Source organism: Nilaparvata lugens, chromosome 4 (genome assembly GCF_014356525.2).
Source record: "Nilaparvata lugens isolate BPH chromosome 4, ASM1435652v1, whole genome shotgun sequence".
In the NCBI taxonomy this organism is placed as follows: domain Eukaryota; kingdom Metazoa; phylum Arthropoda; class Insecta; order Hemiptera; family Delphacidae; genus Nilaparvata; species Nilaparvata lugens.
The window spans coordinates 33,393,474-33,409,205 of NC_052507.1; the positions used below are offsets into that span (position 1 = coordinate 33,393,474).

Genomic DNA, 15,732 nt, shown 5'->3' on the forward strand with positions numbered 1-15,732 from the left:
AAACGTGCATGATAGCACAGCATCATAGCACAAATTAATTCTCTTGACATTATATTATTTAAAACCTGTTTATCAAATTCTGAAACTGCACTGTTTGTCAATTATTATCATAATTAATTATATTTCGAATTTCGTAATTTGCTTCCTGAGTTCGATTATTTCTTTAGAGCTTCAAATTTTGTGCCTGGCACGTTCGCACTTGTAGTGCGAAGCCGATCATAGACGATCGTTGAGATAATTGAGATAAATCCAAATCTGGATAAGGGAACAGATTTGAGTGGAGATATTAAGTGGGATAAGATCGAGATCACATTGTAATGTGGTATTTAAATTTGTAATATATTGGGGTTATATTATGTATGGTATTGTGATGGAATTATAAGGTTGTGAGAACAACCCTAGACATTATGGTAACAATTTATAATAGGGGAATCGCTTGGCTTGCGAGAGGTTAAATTGATCTAACTCTATAACTCATGAGAAAGGAACTATATTTTAAAATAATAAACAAAACAGTTATATTTTGGAGAACTAAGTAATCGATTTAATCAAATTGTAACTCAAAATGAAACTGAAAACTTAAATAAAAATAATATTGAGAAAACTTTTTAAACAAACAATAGAATAATTACAGGATTTGCCTTCAATAAAAAAGATGAATAATATATAATAATAAAATTGATAATATTAGCTCACTGAACTCACTGAACCAGGAAAATGGTGTCTCGGAAAAGAAGGGTATAGCCGGGCCCGATTATCTGCAGTAGATAGCTCCAGGTCCCGTCCTCGTAACCGACTGACTAGAGCCTCTCATTTTTTCCATAATTTTACTTGTCATGAATTTACACCGTCGTCAACAATTTATCTATTCATTGTGAAAATTCATGACAAATAATAAAAATTATGTAGTTCTATTACATCCCCGGGTCCCCCTAAACTTCGACCCGAAGTTATCGAAAAAACGGCATCTCTCTAAGTTAATTTTTACACATTTCAATAATATTTCAAAAATTAAAGTCAAAATTACCGCAAGCTAAAATTATTATTATTATTCACAATATTATTCTAATTGGATATTTATATGTAACATAACTTTCAATGAATACCTTAAATCTATGTGAGTGCCAATTCATAAGCTAAATGCAAGTGATATAAATTACATTATAGTGAACTAATTCATAAAAAAATCAAACTTAGCCTAACACATCAATCAACTTCAAATCAACAATTCAATACATTCATATCTGAATAAGAATTGAATGGAAAAAATTTCAATTATATTGATGAATAAAATTAAACCTACAAAATCTACGAAAGTAATAAAATTGAATCATAATGCAAAAATTAAACATCAAGTCCGAATAGTATTCGAGTAAGCAAAATAATATTGTGGACCTTGAAAATAAGAATAATAATAATAATTGAAATAGTTTATCTTCTAATCTGGGAAAATATTTGAATCGATAGCATAAAAGAGTAAATGGATACAATAATAGTGAATAAGTAATTATTATTTGCATAGTTTCCTATATCCTAACCCATTATTTTAATGATTTCATTACATACTACTTTACTAAAACACAATATATTCTTAAAGCTCCTGTGGGTAGTCCACAATTGGAGTACGTTTCGGGACTCTCAGTTGATTTGCTTTCTTCTTAATATAATTTTGAAGACATAAATACAAGAATATAACAGTTATCAGTGTTTGCCAGACAATAATAATATAAATGATCAGTTTATTGTTCACCCCTAACAAATCAAAGTTATTTGGCATTTCAACATGATGGAAAATGTCTTCTGAGAATGAGTTGTGCTCTTCAAATTTTGAAAAATTCAAGTGCCAATTTTCATTTAAGATTTCCGAAAGGTTTAAGTACTGAGGCAGAGTCTCATGTTTAAAAATTGGGATGCTCAATTTAGATAAATTTGTCCACATGTGAGGAATTAAGTTATTAATAGCTGGAGAAGGATGGGAACGGGAGTCGCAAGGATAAAGAGTGCTTATCAGTACGTCGCCGTTGTCGTCTTGAAGTTCGCAGTTGCAAGGGATGTGGAGTGATAGGGTTCCTGGACTGTTGCTTGGGACCTCAGTTGTTGAGTTTTTACAGCGAATTGTCGTCTTTTTGCCGGTGTTGTGGAATAGGAAGGTGTCTTCTCGTAGGCGAGTGATTAGGGTTTGATTGTCAGTTGCTTTACAATCAAATTTGCAGACTTCTCGTAGCTCCGATACGTCTGCTTCTGATGTTAGAAGGTGGAGACAAGTGGCTTGGGTGGCGGAGTTCGACATCTTTTTCCTCGGAATCAAGCAGAGGCCTTTCTGCTTGAACTGGCAATCGTCTTCTTCGTCATCTGACAGGATTTGCAGTTTATTTTCTTCTCTAAGTATCAGGTGATGTTGGGAGGTCAAACGGCAGGTATGACCATTCCAATGAAGCGGGATAGATTGCAGGTGGAATAATGAAATAGTTGAATTTTTCTTCTTTATTGGTATTTTGAGGGTAACCAATAGTTCGTTGTCGGATTTTCTGCAGGATGTTAGTTTCATGTTTCGAATTTTATCGTTGTCTTTTGTTGATATGGTGAAGTTTCTCTTGTTTATTTTCTTTTCGAGTTCTTGAAGTCGATTGTTTAGGTCTTCTTTTGAAATGACGTGATGAGAAAGTTGTTGATTGTAGCATCTCATGTCGATTTCATTGTAGTTGTTAGATAGAGTCATCATATACATGAAAATAGTAGTCCTCAGTTGTGTTTTCAGTACATCGGTTGTAGTATTCCCTTTCTGAAACTTATTCTGTTGGGTGAATGATTCTTGCCAAAGAATAAGGTCATGCTTCATGTTGTTCAATACTTTCTTCACGTTCTCTGCCATGCCGTTCATCTTGCGTGTGTTGTCTATCAATTCGACATGTTCAGCGTGAACGAAGTCTTGAAGATTACTGAGATGAGAAGTGATGTCGGTTTCGGTTTTCACGTATGCGCCCAATTCTTCGTCGGTAGCTACTCCGCAACACCAGTTTAGGACCGCCCCGATCGTATCGATAGAGCGTTCGCGGCGTGGTAGTCGATTTTCGCTCTCAGCTGGAGTGTTGTCGTCATCGCTGCCAATGTAAATGCCGTCTTGTAGTTGTAGAAGTTGCAGCTCCGTTCGATGAATCTGATCAAATACTGCACACTCCGATGAGGAAGGGAAAGGACATGAGTCAATTTTTAAAGGAGTACTCAGAAGGTTCCTCATAACAAATAAAGGATTTGACCTAGGAATACTGAATGTTATTGGAACTGTGGACTCGTAAAATACTACATTGTGAATTTCTTTAAATAGAGCTCCGTGAAAAAGAGAAATTTCTTGAGACAATACCGTACAACATATTTCTACAAATGCTAAGGAACAAAGTATTATGGTATTCATTTTAAAAATATTATATCAGTTAGTACTCTATATTAATCTATCAATGAACAGTTCGTATAAGATATCAATTTTATAAACAATAATTACTAGTAAAATCCCCAAAACCCTACAAATAGATTATGTAAATGGTCAAATTAATAGCTATTTCTTATATTCCAATCGTAATCACCTACTGGAATTGATTATTTCATTAACATCAATACAGATAATATTGTTATTAAAATATACGTTTTCACATAAATAATCTTATAAATAAATAAATTATTATATCAAGAATCATCCGTTTCTGAAAAAGAGAAACATTTTATTACATACGAGTCAAGAAAATAATATTCAAGCATAAATCGTATTTGATGATTTTCAAATAGCATTCATTCATAAACAAAAACGTGAGAACAATTCACATCTTTTAATAATGAATCATCGTTAGAATGTCTAGTAAAATTGTCTATCAGAGCTCAATTATATTTCATTGTTTCATCGAAGTAGAAATCCAATTAATTAATTGATTGATTGAAAACTGCATACTATTGTGATTTGAGAATCATCTCGATATCTAGTCGTGAGAAAATGGATTTGATCGCTTCACAAGTCAATACTGATCTCGCAAACAAAATTCTCTAAAAATTCAGTTGTAAGCATGATATTGTTTTTCAATGATTTGGAAAATAAATAAATTACATGAATGTTTCATCTCGATTTCTTCTCATCAATTGTCTTTTAAATTAATGAAAGGCAAAGATTTAGGATGAGCGAGGTATAATTGCTAGCATAAAGAAAAGTGCTGGAATAAAGAATACAGTTAGACAATAAAACAATAAACACTTAATTGATGGGATCTCGTATGAAATATTTTTTCAATTTATCTACATGAAAAGCTACATTTTTATAAGTACCTCGTAGCGGAAAAAATATCTCATAGACTTCATCTGTTACTTTCTTTACTACTTCATATGGGCCTGAATATTTTTTGACTAATTTCCTAGACTGTCCTTGTCTTACATCAGGATCGTGGACCATAACTAAATCTCCTGGTTCAAAAATGCAATCTGTTCTATTCCTATCGTAATAGTATTTCTGTTTTTCTTGTGCATCTGATAAGATTGATGGTATCTGTTCTCGCACTTCTTTAAGATTTGCTAATCTCGCGTCTAAATGATAAGTGACGTCGTCATTTTCGGGAAAGATTTTCAAATCTAAAGGAGTAGTGGCTTCAAAACCGTGCAATAAGAAAAAAGGTGTATATTTCAAAGAGCATTGTTTCGAAGTATTGTATGCGAATAAAACTTTCGGCAGCATTTGTACCCACAATTTCCTATTATCGGCTACGTAAGCTGTTAGCATCTCTTGAATTGTCCGGTTGGCTCTTTCGGCCAGACCTTGACTTTGGTGGTGACTTGATGATCCTAATATGTGTTTGATTCCAAGCTCAACCATAAGGTCATCGACTTTTTTATTTACAAAATGTGTACCTCTATCGGATCGAACTTCTTTTGGAACGCCAAATCGGTATATTAATTTCCATAAGCATTTAGTGGTATTATTTGCGTCGGCGTGTTTACAAGGTTCAGCTAAAATATATCGGGTCGTTAAGTCAACAATCGTTAGAATGTATGAATAGCCCATTGAGCTCTCTAACGGACCGATGTAGTCCATCATGATACTTGAGAAAGGCTTACTATCACACTTGATGGGTGATAAGAAACCTTGAGGCTTCGTAGTAGGGGTTTTTCTCTCTTGGCAATTTTTACATGATCTTACATAATTCGCAATGTTTTCATACATATTTTCCCAATAATATTTCGATGATATTTTCTCATGGGTTTTATAAATGCCGGTATGTCCACCTGTTAAGGAATCATCATGGAATGTTTCAAGGATTTTATTGATAAGAGATCGGGGTACGAGAAGTTTCAATTGATTGGTATGCCCATCAAATTTCTTCAGATAGACAATGTCTTTTTCGATCGTGTATTTTCTCGCCTTTCTAATCGTAGCTGTATCACTATGATTAGGGTTTCGTATTGCATCATATATTTTTCTTATACTCTCATCATTTTTCTGTAAAGTCTTTATGTCTATTTCTTCTATTTCGAATATATTGTAGTTTTCGTCCTTTGTGAGATCAGTTATATCCTTCTCTAGTGGATATCTACTCAGGGCATCAGGTACGTGCATTTGGGCTCCTGGTTTATATTTCAAATCGAACGTGAACTCCGTTAATTTCATAAGTAACTTACTGACTCGAATACTGGGGTTTTTCCAAGTTTTATAGTATTGTCTGTGTAGATTGTAAACAATCGGCCAATTAAGTATTGTCTGAAATAATTTACACAATACACTATTGATAGAAGTTCAATCTCTCCTACTGCCCAATTTTCTTCATGTTTTGTCAGTTTTCTGGAAACAAAAGCTACTGGATGTAATTTTCCATTGTCATCAGGCTGCGAGATAATGCCCCCTATTCCAACTCGAGAAGCATCTGTGTGTACCACTACCTCCTTATCATTATTAAAATGATGAAGTACGGGTTGTGATAAAAGTTTGCTTTTTATTTCCGAGAATGCGTTCTGCTGATCTTCTTCCCAAGTGATTGGTTTATTCTCGTTATTTTTAGATATCAGATTTGTTAAGGGTCTTGCAATTATAGCGTAATTTTGAATGAATTTTCGGTAAAATCCACTAAGACCAAGAAATGCTCTGACATCTTTGACAGTTTTGGGTATAGGGTATTTTTCGATAGCTTCCAAGGTTTCGGAAGCGGGTTGTATCCCTTCCTTTGAGACAGTGTGTCCAAGTACTTTAATTTTTCGGTAGAAGAAGTGACATTTAGATGTATTCAATTTTAGTCCTACGTCTTGCAATCTTTTCAAGGTTTTCTCGAGCTGTTGATATTGCTTATCAAATGATTCTCCATAGCTAATGATATCGTCCAAGTAAATCAAGACTCCTCTATACAAATAATCATTGAATACTTGATTGATTGCTCGTTGGAAAGCATTTGGAGATGTTCTAAGACCAAAAGGTAGTCTTTTGAACGTGTACAGCCCTTTATGAGTTGCAAATGCTACATATTTTCGACAATCTTCGTGTAATGGCTGTTGGAAAAATGCTTGTCTGATATCTAGGGTGGAAAAGTAATCCGAATTGTCAAGAGAATCAAAAATTGTTTGAAGAAGGGGAAGGGGATATCTATCCGGTAATATTTTCTCGTTCAACATTTTATAGTCTACAACCAATCTGAATCCACCGTCTTTTTTAGTAACTAAAAATGCGGGAGAAGCATAATGACTCTGGGTTTCACAAACTATTCCTGCTTTTATCAATAACTCTACTTGTCTGTCTATTTCTGTTCTTTGAGCGATAGGTAATCTGTACGGTGACTTAGCAATGGGTGTGTAATCTGTAAGTTTGAACTTGTATTCGGGTAATTTCGCTTCCTCGAAATCAATTTCGTTTGTTGAAAATAGGTGTTTGTATTTATTGATGAGTCTTTTCGCTTTGGAATTTTGCTCTGGTGTAAGATCTTTATTAATATCTATTTCACAACCTCCTCCATCGAATAGTACAGAGTCTACTAATGAAACAGATTCGTCGTAATTACAAACTTCTCCTTCAATTTCACCAATAATAGTTTCATGCAACAATCTTATATCTTGCCTTCCTAGATTCAAAATTCTAATTTCACTCATGTTTGTTTCAAAATCATCCTCATTCCAAAGCACATGCAATTTTTTATTATGTAATAACGATTCATTTGGAGTAAAATGGGATACTTTGAGCAATTTTTGTGTTAGATTGACTTTGACATTCACGTCTTTTTGAGCGGGGATTATTGTTTCAAGAGCACATTTGACGAAATTTACGGGATTGGGTATGCAGACTTCTTTTGTAATATTTGTTTCAGAATCGTTGTGTAATCTATTTAATGTACAAATCCACTCTTTATCCATGTCTAATTCGACTATTTTACCATTATCGGTCATTGAAATGATGTTATTCTCATAATCTAATTTCATTTTATATTTTGAGAAGAAGGAATTTCCAACAATAATATCAGCCTGTAAGTCTTCAGAAATTACTAAATTTACTTCGAATTTCCTGTCATGTATTTGAATTTCACTCGAGATCATTCCTGTGATCGGCATTAATGAACCATTAGCTACCGATAAAGCAATACTACTATTTTTCAAATGTTTTAGATCATCGCTACTTAAAAGATTTTTTTGAACTATGTTTACGTTCGTACCGGTGTCAATGGTAATTGATACATCTTTTCCTTTGAATTTTCCATTAATAGTAAGTACTGGGACTTGAATTCTTCTCTCTTTAGTCAATGATCCATTCATTCCAAGTTCGTGCTGAGCATGCATTTCGGAAGACAATAGCTGTTTGAAGTTGGTTTCACTTTCTATTTCGTTAGAGCAATTAATTTCACTTTCATTTGAGTATAACTGATTATTATTGGCATTGAGAAAAAACTGCCTGACAAATTCTATCGCTTTGGATTGTTCATCTTTCATTGATACAGAAGATATTATATTACATGTGATTTCTTCTTTATCAATTGAATTTGGAGAATAATTATCAAATGGAAATTCAGCGCTTTGTTTTTCAAATCCGGATCCCAAGTTCATATCCGATTCGTCTAGGCTCGGGATCCTGTATTCGAGTTTTTTGATAAGAAAAAACAATCGTCTTTCCAGTGATTATTCCTCTTACAGTATGTACAGAATCTAGTCCTATTAGGGTTGATTGGTGTCCTGTAATTGACTGATGTTGATTGTGTGTAATTATTGTTTGTATAAGGTTGTCTTTGGAAATTGTTCTGATTTGTTTCGTGTGGGAAGACGTTTCCGCTCCTATTTCCAAACTGTCTATTAGGATTAGGATTATGTGATTGTGTGTTTTTGTCGCGATCATTGTAATTATTATTGTTTGAATAAGGTTGTCTTTGGAAGTTGTTCTGATTTGTTTCGTGTGGGGAAAAGTTTCCGCTCCTATTTCCAAACTGTCTATTAGGATTGGGATTTTGTGATTGACCTACATTTCTACTCAAATTTTTCACCACAATACTCAGATCGTTCAATTTCTTCTCTAAAGTATCTACTACATTTATTTTTTGGACAGGCTGTTCGATTGAAGCATTATGCATTCCTAACTTTTTGTCTAGAAGGAAGCGAGATCTTTCATATTTGGCGAGATTTTTCTCTAAATCTTCAACTGATGCATTGTCCATGAAAGCAACATGTTGCAATGCTCCTACGTCTAAGCCTCTCAAAACATATCCTACTATTCTTTTCTCTGACATTTGAGGCTCAAGAATGTGACAAAGTTTTATTATATCTGCTGTGTATTCTGTGTATGTTTCTGTTGGTAATTTGTTTCTGTTTTCGAGTTTTTGTCTGGTTGTCTCTTCATGAACAGGGTCTACAAGTTTACTTTTTAAGTGGCCTACTGCATCAAGAAATGTCGCGTTTTCATTTTTATCCGAAAATATGTCGAAAATTGCCAATGCTGTTTTCTTGAGGTAGAGGGGTAAATACAAGATTTTATCATCCTCATCCCACTTATTTATTTTTGCTGCCCTATTGAAGGTTTTCAACCACTCGTTGAAGTCTTCACTCTTTGTACCCCCATAGCTTTCGGGTTTCGCAAAGGGTCTTTTATCATTCCCTGCCATATTATTTTCTGGAATTAGGATATTTGCTAAGTTATCGGGAGCTACTGTGTCGTAGATGTGTTCTTGATTTCTGCCTAGCTTGCCTACTATTCGCTCGTAATCGGCTAACATAGGGAAGATAATACGATCGCGTTGAGACAGGGACCCTAACTTAAGTAATCGACTTAGAGCATCTCTAGCTCCTGAATCGTGGTCCACATAAATACAAACTTTTTTGCCAAGTCAACAGCGAATCTCAAGTATTCAATATTAACAGATTGAGGGATGTGAATACCTAACTGTTTGCCTAGCTCTAATAATTCTGATTTATCCAGAGATTTTACTTTTAAATCAATAGGTAAACGTAATAATGAAACCTCGAATTCACTAGGTGATTGTTCAGAGTCACTAGAACTAGAGCTACTCATCTCAATATAACAATAATAACAATTATCATATTTACCCTGTACGTTGAGAGAATAGAGGACATAATTATACGAGATCAAACACAGAATATAATAATTATGATAATGACCTGAAATGAAAATGTCAATAGATAATTTGAAGGCTAATCTTGTCAATTAATAAACTCTTTCTCATGAGAACGACGCCCAACACCATGTAATGTGGTATTTAAATTTGTAATATATTGGGGTTATATTATGTATGGTATTGTGATGGAATTATAAGGTTGTGAGAACAACCCTAGACATTATGGTAACAATTTATAATAGGGGAATCGCTTGGCTTGCGAGAGGTTAAATTGATCTAACTCTATAACTCATGAGAAAGGAACTATATTTTAAAATAATAAACAAAACAGTTATATTTTGGAGAACTAAGTAATCGATTTAATCAAATTGTAACTCAAAATGAAACTGAAAACTTAAATAAAAATAATATTGAGAAAACGTTTTAAACAAACAATAGAATAATTACAGGATTTGCCTTCAATAAAAAAGATGAATAATATATAATAATAAAATTGATAATATTAGCTCACTGAACTCACTGAACCAGGAAAATGGTGTCTCGGAAAAGAAGGGTATAGCCGGGCCCGATTATCTGCAGTAGATAGCTCCAGGTCCCGTCTCTGTCCTCACCTGCTAATATATCAGCTTTTATCTGTGACCAACTTCAACTTAGGAGCAAATCTCCTACTACAGAGCAGAAACAGCTAGAGGTAATTATTCCATAAAGCATAAAGTTCGAAAAGATTCTGATCTCGAAATATTTTCTGAACAGCATTTGGTCTATCGAACCTGTCCTAGCCCTTCAGAATTTATTAGAGACACAGTCCCGCAAATTATATGCATCGACCTGTCTGGTATTATACAGAGTGATTCTTAATTATGGTAAAATAATTTAATACGTGATAGTAGAGGTAAAAATAAGAAAAAATTACTTATAAACATACATCCATAAACGCTCCATAAGCGAGCTATACTTGATGAAATATTTCGCCCGGAATTCAGTTCCTCTGGTGAAATACACCAATGCTGAATTGTTTGGGGACTAGTTTTTAAAAACCTTATGCTAGATTAAAATGGAAAAATATCTGAAAATTGAACAAAACTAGTCTGAAAGCAGTAGTGTGGAGTAGTTTTTGAGAAAAAAGATGAAATATGCAAGAAATCTAAGTAGAAAAACACAGACTTCTATGTTTGATGCCCAATAACATTCTTTTTAATGACCAGTAAACAAATAATTTTTCACAATAAAAATTGTGGAGAATTTAATTCTGAAAAGAGTTATGTAAGCTGTGTGAACTGAATTTGAATAAAAGTTGAATAAAATGTATTCTTAAGTAGTACATTACACCACAAAAATTTGCTGTTTCACTCGTATGAGGAGAGAACTAGTAACTCATAGGTTGTAGCAGATTGCAAAAGGTGCGTACTTACAGACTTTCGCTCTTCTTCGCAATCGAACGTCACTCGAGCAGATCGATTGATGATCGACCAGGGAGCAAGAGAGGAACACGAGAAGAGCTAACATCTCCCGTAACGTTTATGATTGGAGCGAGTGCGGAGCGTGTGCGGAGTGTGTTGGAGGCGCGTATATCTGTATGCACCTTCATAGAAAGTGGAGCGAAGCATCTCATCTCTCAACAAGTGTTTATTCCTGGTATTATGATATAACGGTGCATTTTGAACCATCTTCAAATTCATTTATAAAGTGAATTAGCTAGGTCTCATTGAAAGAAACCAGAAACATTATTATCAACTGTACTATCAATCGACTGAGATAGATAAGATAATAACGACTCTAAATACTGTGATTATTGGCAACAGTCCAAAAATAGGATTCATTTTTCAACCATTTGAGAAAATAATAACGAAGAATTGAGGTTAGGTTCATTAGTAATAGAGCCTGTCGGCAGCATCAACGGCGGTCAAGCCGGACACCTAAAATTCTGTCAGATACCTAAGAGCAGAATAGTTGTGCACATGCAGTATCCAATAAAACGAGAACAAAGGGGTTCTGTAAACTCTAGCATGCCAAATGAGGGTTATAAAACGTTTGAGAAAAAGACAAAAATATTTATTGTATAAATACCAATAAATAAAAAATATAAAAATCATGATAAAAATAAGGGGAAGTGGGATTTGGTTTAATGTGCGTGGTAATATATAGAAGTATATTTTGTACAAGAAAATATTGATGTAACAATTAGAGTCTAGTATTTGGTAGGTGCTAAAAGTATATATTTCAAAAAGCCACCACGTGGTATTATTCAAATTTAAATATGTTATCATTGTAAAATCAAAAGAATAAGTGTGATTTGCATGGGAGCGGATTCGAATGTGAAAAATATTTGAATATTATAAAATAATCTGTCTTTGTATTGCAAACTATTTACTAGAGCCAAATTACGTCATAAGGATTTCGTGAAATCCACCAATCATAGCATACATTTAAATTAGATGAAAATTTAGAAAAAGGAAGTATCATGGGAAAAGACAAAAGGTGGAATTCTCACTTGCTTGCCAGGGTTCACCAGCCAAACTAGGGAGCCATAGACTGAACCCTTGTTGAAATATTTTATGCCAAGGTTTGAATTTGAATTTTATTGTTAATCAAATTTTTATAACTCAGTCAAGTCGCTATATGACAAGAGTTATTAAATTAGTTATTTTTCCACTGAAGAAGACGACATCTGCTCACCGAACTAATAAGGCACAGGACACATGAGGCGGAATCCATGCCACATCTTTAAGTTTGGGAAAATCTTCCCACATGAGTTGTAAATTCTAAGAGGGCCGTCAGTGCTCCGAATTTATGAATATTATGAAGCTAGCCTTTCGAAAGTCATATTTGGAAATCAAGCTTGATTAAACTTGCTCATTTAGTTAAGAATAAGGGAAGTCTTATTATGAACTCGAATGAGAATTAAAGAATTAAGTTGCTAAAGAACTATTATATATAGGCATTTAATTTATTCTATATGCTCATATCATCATTCTTGAGATTGTTATTGCATTGAGGCAATTATAAGAAGGCTCAAAATATCAAAGATAATTTATTTTATTCAAGTTCCACTGTATGCCAAACTTGAGCCCTGAGATTTAAGAATATTCAATATTTGATATTATTGGAATATTGTTGACGCCAATTGAATTTAATGGAGTTTGGCGCCTGAGTAGTTAGGTTCAATCTTCCCCGTCTACTGGCGCACTGTAGTGCATAATTGTTTAATTGTTTGTCTTGTACTTCTCAAGTCAGTCGGTTCGAAAGGCTGCCTTCGTTGACAGGATAGCTTGACTCGTTCGTTGATAAGTGTAGCTAATGAACAACAATTATTACCGAAAATTCGATTGCCAAATTTTAGTGGACGTCAGGCTGAATGGTCTTCGTTTTTTGAATTATTCAAATCATTAGTCCATGACAATACCACTTTATCAGATCAACATAAGGTCCAGTATTTAGTTTCAAAGCTTACTTATGAGGCCGCAAATATTTGTAAACATCTTCTACCTATAGCCACTAATTATAAAAATTATTTGGGATGCATTGGTTAGCCGTTATAATGACCCTAGATCTCAGATAGATTCTTATTTAGATGAAATATTTCAGTTCAGAGGTTTGAAGGTTGAATCTAGGGCGGGCTTGGCATCGATATTATATAGATAGATTTTGTAATTCTATTACAGCTTTGAAGCGGGTAAAAAATGAGGGTTTGGAGGATTGTATTTTTTTGTACCAGGGATTGAAAGTGTTAGATCCAACATCTCGTAGAGAGTTCGATATTTCTTGTCGAGATAAGGACCTCCCGACTTACAAAGTTTTGTGCACTTCGTTCAAGTCATTGCCATGTGATAAAAATAATAAATTCGAATTATCAAGTGGTGTGAAGCCAGTCAAGAACTTGTCAAATTCTAAGATTTTGTCGGTTCAATCAGAGACGACTTCGACTGGTAATGTTCGTGAAAAGTCAAATTGTTTGAAGTGTAATCAAGGTACTCATAGCTTACTTGATTGTCGTTCTTTTTTGAAATTGTCACCGTGGGAACGTTTCCGTTTTGTCAAAGACAAATCATGTTGTTTCAAGTGTTTGCTTAAGTCATTCTGTTCGTGAATGTACTAGTATAGTGCGCTGTAACCAGTGTGAAAAGCCGCATCATTCCTTATTGCATTTCGATTTTAATAAAAAATCGTCTCAGGGTGATGTGAATAATGTAAACAAGGAAGTGGTCAACTGTTCGACCAAGGTCAATGACAGTAAGAATTATGTTTTTAGAATGTCGTAGCTAAATCATCTGCACATATTGTACTCCATGACCAGGATATCATATATTAGAATATATTATATTTATTTCTTCCATCCTCTGGACATTTTTATATTGGATTTTAATATTTCATGATATTTTAGTGCTTTCAGAATAGTATCTTTTCGATTATTGTATAATGCAAGTATGACATTTTATTGTATATTATGACGATGTTGATGCTCCTGAAGACCTTAAAAGCGGTTACAATAGAAAATATTCTACTTTATGATTGATTCTAGTTGGACCAGCACATTGTTGTTTTTGTTGTTGTTGTTGTTATCTATCTTGATATTATGAAATGGAGATTATCTACCTACCTTGGATGTTGTGTGCTATTAATGAAATATTATTCATCATAATCACTTCAAAAGAATGCAGCCCAACAATTCTCAATCCCTCGGAAATTCGAATACCTTCGAGTTTCAATTCATTGTAATTTGTAGCCCAAAGGGTTTGAGTTTGTTCACAGTTGGAGATGGTACTTGCATTGCTATGAAAAACCTATTCTAACTGTTTTCCGAAATATTCTATTAAAATATTTCTTGAAGTACAATATCTGTTTTTTTCGTTGTAACTGCCATCATTTATCTGAATTTCTCAATGCAGGTTTCTCTATAATATTGTATTATTTTGCATAGCTTCGAAATTTTTGAAGACATTTAATGCTTTTTAAAAAGATTCTGTTATAGAAGATTCGTAAAAACAATTCCTTCCGTCAACAGAAAAATATTCCAATCTAACAACACATTGTACATTCAAATCTAACAATGAATTGGCGTCTCAATAAATTATTTGAGAATTTACATCAACAGTTTGAAGCATTCCGGCACCAAAGTGAATTATTCTGACAAGCCTTTGAGCAGTTGAAGGAAACGACTTGTTGTGAAACATAAAAAAGAAAAGTATTCAAAGCTTTCAGCGGATGCAGCTGGATTTTCCAGGTAATGGAAACTAGAATTTATTTGATTCAACCGCAAAGATATTACGTATTATGTATACCCCGCATACTTTTCTCCAGCTCTTCTCCTCTTCCTCCTCATCATACCTCTTTTTCTGTTCCTGGATGCTGCTATAGCCTTGCAACCACAAAAACGTCCCCAGGACTTGTGAAGAAATAAGGTGGAGCCGAAAAGAAAAGGAGCCTTTGTAATGAAATAAAGAAATAAGATCTCCAACTGAATACGTGCATATACCGGCATGATATTTCTTCTTCCACCTTCCCTTTTGAAACCGAACGAAATTGCCTCTCGCTTTATCGCTGTTCTGCCCTTGAGCTTCTTCAGTTTGAAAACGCACATAATATAAGACAAGAGTCTCGAGGCTTCTGCAAATAGGAGTAACTCTTCAAGCACCGCGTACAATGGCGAATTGTGGTCGCTGCAACTTATCTCCATGCCTCGTGAATACAAGTGTGTGCCTTTGACATACAAACAATCAACGCAGAAATAAATTCTGAACACAGAACTTTCGATTTAGAAAGTTCTTGCACTGGAGCGATAGGAAACACATATTTATAATATCTGCACTAATCATTTGTCATGATTATTAATTTGTAAGATAAAATAATGGGATAAGATAATACTGATGAAATTGAACAGTTTAAAATGTGTTTTTTGTTCCAATAATCTATTATTCAAATCGCAATTTGACCGAGCTTGGCGATGATGTCAGATTCATAAAAAAACGTTAATGAAATGGAACGGTCTTGATACTCCAGGATGAATGCAACTAAAGAAGAATTTGATAAGATTTGAATGCAACTAAAACGTACGTCGTATAAAATTTTATCGCTGTAAAATGATGTCATATAAAGTGATGAGTCTACCCACCGTAGTTGAATTTTATAGACGTGTACATGTAGCCTTAAGGCGATGACCACAGCAGAA

General features: G+C 34.1%; 1 protein-coding gene across 2 annotated transcripts; it reads right to left on the minus strand.

The window, feature by feature from the left end:
• Positions 1–851: 851 nt before the first annotated feature.
• LOC120351151 lies at positions 852–9,714 on the minus strand. 2 transcript variants are annotated; one of them, XM_039427358.1, is made up of 2 exons: positions 8,553–9,714; positions 852–2,362 (listed from the first exon to the last, which is right to left on the minus strand). In XM_039427358.1, the coding sequence occupies exons 1-2, from the start codon at positions 9,204–9,206 to the stop codon at positions 1,592–1,594; spliced, it is 1,425 nt and encodes a 474-aa protein (XP_039283292.1). In that variant the 5' UTR covers positions 9,207–9,714; the 3' UTR covers positions 852–1,591. The 2 variants fall into 2 exon arrangements, with proteins under 2 accessions (XP_039283292.1, XP_039283291.1); XM_039427357.1 differs by lacking the exon at positions 8,553–9,714 and adding an exon at positions 2,570–3,506 and having other exon boundaries at positions 852–2,521.
• Positions 9,715–15,732: the final 6,018 nt, after the last annotated feature.

Coding starts and splice junctions, on each gene's coding strand:
- LOC120351151 (XM_039427357.1), bottom strand. CDS start 3,412: ATGAATACCATAATACTTTGTTCCTTAGCATTTGTAGAAATATGTTGT. Junction 2,522..2,569: donor ACTTCACCATATCAACAAAA/GACAACGATAAA, acceptor TGCAGAAAATCC/GACAACGAACTATTGGTTAC.